The 6,418-nt window shown below is 32.1% G+C and overlaps 1 protein-coding gene across 2 annotated transcripts; it reads right to left on the reverse strand.

The window, feature by feature from the left end:
• Positions 1-875: 875 nt before the first annotated feature.
• On the reverse strand, positions 876-5,424 carry LOC114189106 (lipase-like). Of its 2 annotated transcripts, XM_028077813.2 has the most exons (11): positions 5,141-5,424; positions 4,937-5,008; positions 4,692-4,771; positions 4,062-4,127; positions 3,873-3,920; positions 3,717-3,784; positions 2,910-2,982; positions 2,675-2,836; positions 1,797-1,991; positions 1,479-1,567; positions 876-1,367 (listed from the first exon to the last, which is right to left on the reverse strand). In XM_028077813.2, the coding sequence occupies exons 2-11, from the start codon at positions 5,001-5,003 to the stop codon at positions 1,145-1,147; spliced, it is 1,071 nt and encodes a 356-aa protein (XP_027933614.2). In that variant the 5' UTR covers positions 5,004-5,008; positions 5,141-5,424; the 3' UTR covers positions 876-1,144. The 2 variants fall into 2 exon arrangements, with proteins under 2 accessions (XP_027933614.2, XP_085530356.1); XM_085674230.1 differs by lacking the exon at positions 1,797-1,991.
• Positions 5,425-6,418: the final 994 nt, after the last annotated feature.

The following is a 6,418-nucleotide window of genomic DNA, read 5'->3' on the forward strand; positions in this document are numbered from 1 at the left end:
TGAGATATAAATATTGTTACCATTTGTGAAATATTATGAAAATTCTCGATTGGGAATACTCTCTGAGACTTAAATTTTAACCTCTAATAATACTTTAAGACCAGAAGAGAAACTTAAAACTAATAAGAATCTTGAAAAAAATTCTACTTAAACTAAATTTGTAAGATCATACAAAATATATATCCAACCTTTTCTTTTACGATCATCTCTAAATTCACAAAGTATGCAAACAAATAACATCTTAATCAAATACCAAAATTTGATATTTATTTACCTCGATATCTTTTGAGACAAAAATTTGGAATCCTCGTGGGACAAAATAGTTGGGTCAAATGCAATATATGAAAAATATATTTTTTTAAAATAATTTATGAAAAACCTCAAATTAAGCATTTTTATAATTTAATGAAAAGAGAAAAGGATTTAGCCATTTATAAAACCCATTAGGCGAAAGAATTTAAAAGAGTATTTTATACCGATCACACCAAATTCACATTCAAGGCAAAATGAACTGTTCATAACTCATTCTCCTCGTCATTTTCTTAAACTCAATATTAAATATATCAAATAGCTTTTATTTTTGTTTTTAAAACTATTATCTTAAACTTAATTTTAGAGCGAATGAGAAAAAAAAATGCACCATATTTGACTTTTACGTGTTTATGTTGTGTTCTGATTGTGATTACGGCCAACGTCCAACTAAATCCGCAAAGTATTTAAAGTGGTTGATAAAAAATACTGTCTCCAAACAAAAGATAAAAGGGAAAAGCCTAATAGACAAAGAAATGGTAAGGAGATAAAATGGAATAGGCCAAAAAAATGTGAATAGAAGTTTAAATAAAGGTGTAAAATTAAACTTTGGAAACCACAATGGGTAAAAGAATTATCACCCAAATAAGGGTTGAAATCAGTGGAATTTGAAAGTGAAATTATACAATTGTCAAAGTATGAAGAATTACTAATTATATATACAAGGATGCTAGGATGCATATATACAAGATTCCAATAATGTACAAATTCCTTACAGCCCTAGTCAATTTCAATAAAACTGTTCAGCTGCGTGGACCGTTAAGAAATCTGAAGTTTAATGTCCCGGGGCAAACCTCTGGTGCCTATCATATGTAAGAGATATTCACAGCCAATTTCAATCGACATTGATAGGATTTTTCTGATTGTCATTCTCTCCGCTCAATTTGATGAGAGGGGTAGCAAGATCTCTGGATAAGACTATGTTTCCTCTTGAATCTTTGATGCTAGCATCCTGAGTAGAAGGATTCATAACAATTCTGCATGAACTAGGGTCATCTGATCCCATGTCTACGCCATAATAGACCAAATGATCAGCAATGCTATTCCCAGTTACTGACCTGCATAAAATAGCCAAATCGGCATTGCATCGGCAAATTTTTCACAGCCATACAGCGGCAAATTTTTCATATACGTTTTCGTCAGCTTTATGACAGATCAAATAGACTAACCTGCTGCAAGTCGGATCCTCGCCAGATCCATCACAAATCTTCTCCACGCTGTATACAAGGCTACCTAATCCAATGTTATAAAGCCATACCTGCAGTCCGTAACTTCTCAGCTTCTTGAACGATAAAAACAAATAAACAGAAATGAAAAGCATTTCCAAATTCCAATATTCACAAAAATATCTAATGGTGGCCAAAGGACATACAGCAGATGACGTGGTCGTAGCTTTCCATAAACATGCAGACAAACATACATTAATTTAAAAACAATCTAACAGGTTTATTATACAAACTTCATCATTTCATTATGTCATGACTTACCTCTCTGGGGAAATGGTGGTATGTCTTCTGCGGTAAATAATAATAGTATGGAGGCAAATGCGGTACAATATCATGGTCATTTGTGACTCGAACTGTACATGGAACTAGTTCGCTGTAAAGAGAAGCAAAAACAGCATTTCCAACACGAGGTTGTCCAAATGTCATAACTTGGACATTTTTTTCATTTTTATTTACCTGTAAGAATGTAAGAATGAAAAAAAAAAAAAGAGTAACTACTCTATCCCAACAAAATAGGGAAATCTTAAAAATTGAAAAAAAAAAAAATAACACAAATTTGAAGTTTGAACTTTGGATGCTAATCTGAATAGGTTTCTGGGGTTATACAGAACAGAATTCAAATGATTACAGTGTAATTTATTGAAATGCCAAATTTTCAAAAAAGAAAGCTTTACAGCAAAGCCTTCATATAATGGTTTCTCCAGAAGCTTTTAGGCTTTTAACTCCTTGTAGTATCTTCCACTTGATCTCCTTTTATAAATTATTTTAATTAGAGTTTATGCTGGCCTTCTTCTCACATGACCAAATTAGTACTATACGAATATAATGAAAGTTTTTGTCATTTTCTCATCAAAAGATAATTGTTCTAATATTATTGATCCAAAACATAAATGAACTGACAAGTTTATAAATTAACTGCCGAATGCATAATATAACACTCCACTTTTACCCAAGCCTAGAACCACCTATATAAATTTTAAAATTAAAAAATAAAATGCTCCACAAATATGATAATTCTACAAGAAACTCAGTCCCTGCCAGAGGTGAAATTTAGACAACAATAATGGTGAAAAAAATTGAAAGGGGATTGAGACCATAAAGCTTGGTGTGTGGTGCAAAGAAAATTAAATTATAATTACCGTCAAATCAAGACCACAAAATGAAGCCATTGCCCCTCCCATTGAATGCCCTGTCACTATAATTTGAATATCTCCATAAAACTTCTTTGCCCTTTCTATAGCATCCAAAATTGCAGGACGTATTGTTGTGTTGTGGTATGCAGTGTAAAAACCACGGTGAACCTGGATACGGTTATATAAATATATCAAAACTGACACCAATACAGAGAATTACACAAGGCGAACTTTTACACACCATTGCATCACCCATGCCAGGATAATTTATATCATGCTGCTTCCAGTATAAATCTTCAATCCAATTCTGCAAGCTGTTTAAAAGTGGTTACAAAGAAATCAGTTCAAAAATAAATGGAGTCGTCCCAAAAGTGAGCCAAACAGCTGAAAGACTTGGAACTATTTTCCATCTTACATGTGTTTATGGCCATATTTTTCTCTATAGGAAAATTATTGGCTTTCTCTTTAGATGAACTATGCACTCTTATACTCTCAAAGATCAACAACATAAGTGAACATACGTTCTCTTAAGAAACAAAAATCAATATTTACAGGCTATCAAACATACCAAGCATTTTTTTTCACATGTTATGCTGCCCAGACATAAACATATGAGACCACATGTAACTTTAGAGACAGCAATCTATAATGTACTCGGACAATATTGGTCATAGGCATGACCATCTACAGTATTTCAAAACTAAGGAATGTTGCTACACATAAATATCAAAACAAAACCACCTATGCTTTCATTATTGAAGACACAATTGTGCCAATAATACATTGCACGTGCAGTAAATAAATCAAGTTAAATGCATTTTCTTGTCTAACAACTACATATGCATCCATGTATTCATATCAGTATATATGAGCATTACACAAAATTCACACTTATAAGCAAAAAATTCTTGTTTCTAAAACATAACAGCATCTGTGTCTAGGCATCACATATAACATTGCACAATTATAGATCCATTTTAATGCTGCCTATACAGTTGTGGGCCCACAATTCCATATAAGTAAAATTTAATCTGGTAAGAAAGTTCACCTATGTTCATTTGTTCCTCTGAATGCAATGATAATGGCATGAGGATCCTCGGCCACTCCAACAAATGCCTACAATAGGTAGTGACAATTATATAAAAACAAAGTATACTCGAACAAAATTTTGGAATATTTTTTTCTACGATGAGACTTCACCCACCTGTAAGCAATGCTCGACATCAACAACTAACTCTATCATGTCAAATCCCTGTTTCCATTTTAAAGATCTTTAGACCAAATAATTTAAACGAACAAACAGATTAGTAGGACACTAGAGCATAAATAATTCAAAGCATCCATGACACAAGTGAACATGTCCAGTTAAAATCATTATTCATAGTATCATCACCTTGGTCAAGCCATCACACCTGGTGCACGTCCATGTAAAAAGTTCTGTTAAATCTGACAAGTATACCTGCAAGAACCAAACCTGCATCAGCCCTTTATATAGTTCATACAGAATTCCCAAAGCACAAAAACACATTGGCTAATGCGTGTAACGAAACTTCAGATTCACTACATTGGGTAAGTGAAATTAGCTAAATTCTAAGTCCCACTTTGACCTATTTTGATCGTAGCCTGACCAAGATGGGGAGTATCTCCATCAGGATCGGCACCTCAATTCTTTGTTGTGCAAAGCAGATATGAATTCATTGAGTTTGTTTATCAATAAAAGAAAGTAGCTGAATTAAAGCCGTCTCCAATACTTGTCAATTCAAAATTTATAAAGAATGACAAATCCATATCAGACTTCTAATCAAAGCGATAATACATAATACTGGTCTAAAACCACTTGAAAAGAGATATGGAGTTAAAATACGAAAGTTAAATCACGATACCAATTCCAAAAGCCATGACTGATCCTCCAATTCCGTCAAAAAATTAGAATACAAACAATACACACTACCAATTATAAATGCTCTGCCTACATACATCTTAAAGTTTGAACATGTATAATTCCCATGGAAGTAAAACTCACCGCAGAAGCATATTCCACTAATATTGTAGCAAGAGTATGATTGTATTCGTAAGGATGATTTTTATGCCCAGACTTTAGCCCTGCAAATGGAAAGGGAATTGCATGATTGCACTACAGACGTGAATGACCCACAGTACACACAAAACTAAACAATTAAATGAATTTAAAGATAGAAAAAAGACACAAAAAAATAAAAACAATATCGTAAACCCTACAATAACATTAACACACGAGTAAACTCTTACCTCTGCCATTAGAGAATGCAAACAAACACAAAAGGGTAATCAATATCAACCACCTGGTTTTCCCCATATACTCTGCAATTGAAGTACAGAAAAGTAAATTTCCCACAAACAAAACGACCAATACCAACGAACCTTGGAGGAAATAATTAGGGATATTTTCCAGAATAAAGGCAAAATTAAGGGAGAAATTGAATAGTTTAATACATGTGTGAAAGGAGCGCGGTGGAACGGGAACCGGAATCGCAAACCTCAAAGGCTGAGGTGAGTTTTCCGGTGACAGGCTTTTCTCCAACGAAAGAGCTGAATGAGAAGTAAAAGAGTCTTAACAATAATTTGGGTTTGGAGAGAAGATGAAATACAAAAAGTAAATAAATAAAAGGAGATAAATAGCAAATACGACGCCGCAAGGGTTCCTTTCGTCATTTTCGTGTCGTACTGGAACAGTCTGTTCTGACTCCGTTGGATTAGATTGAATCCATGGATGTGAACTTTGCAGTGAGTTGTTTTAACTTTAAACGGATAACATAATAACGCGATTGTTAAAAAATAATAAATATAGTATTAAATAGGTTATTTGCAGTTCATCACCTCCATCATTCATTACTCTGTTTTTTGTTAGACACTCTGTTTATTTATTAATGGGTTAAATATGTTTTTGTCCCTCAAGTTTTAGCGAAAATTGGAATTAGTTCCTCATCAAAATTTTTGATCAATTTAGTCCTTCATCTTTCAAAATGCGTGAATTTAGTCCTTTTAACTAAATTTTGTTAAGTTTTTTTGACGTTTCAAGCGCATTTCATGATAGTATTTAAATTATTTACACTGTTTGACACATTTTTGTTTCAATGTTAACTTAAATACTAATGTGTTTGAAACGTCAAATAAACTTAACAAAATTTGGTTAAAAGAACTAAATTCACGCATTTTGAAAGATGAGGGACTAAATTGGTATAAAATTTTGATGAGGGACTAATTCCAAAATTTACTAAAACTTGAGGGACCAAAAACATATTTAACCTTTTATTAATTAGTGTTGTAATGGGTGTAATACAGAGAGATTACTACTCTTATGTTTAAATATGATGGACATTTTAATAAATAAGTATACACATAATTTTGAAGTAAAATACAACAATACTATATCTTATACCAAACCAATCAAACCTCATCACTTAAATTCAGACATATTATGTGGTTTTGTTATAATTATTAAGTATCACACTGACACTGTGTTTTTTAAAATGATTATTTAGTCTATTATGTTATTGTTGAATTATATTTAATTTAGTCTATGATTTGTGTCTGAAGTTGTATGATCGTTCATCCTATTTTAAATTGTTTTGTTTTATTTTTTTAAACTAAAAATTTATTTATTTTGTTTGTGTTTGAACTTTGATATATTGATGATAATTTATTTCTTTGTTTAATTACTTTTGTCAGTTTACAACTATTTATTTTCAATTTAAACATGATCAATTGTTA

The sequence above is a fragment of the Vigna unguiculata genome, chromosome 6, assembly GCF_037176805.1.
Source record: "Vigna unguiculata cultivar grain cowpea cultivar isolate G323 ecotype 2 chromosome 6, ASM3717680v1, whole genome shotgun sequence".
NCBI classification, from domain to species: domain Eukaryota; kingdom Viridiplantae; phylum Streptophyta; class Magnoliopsida; order Fabales; family Fabaceae; genus Vigna; species Vigna unguiculata.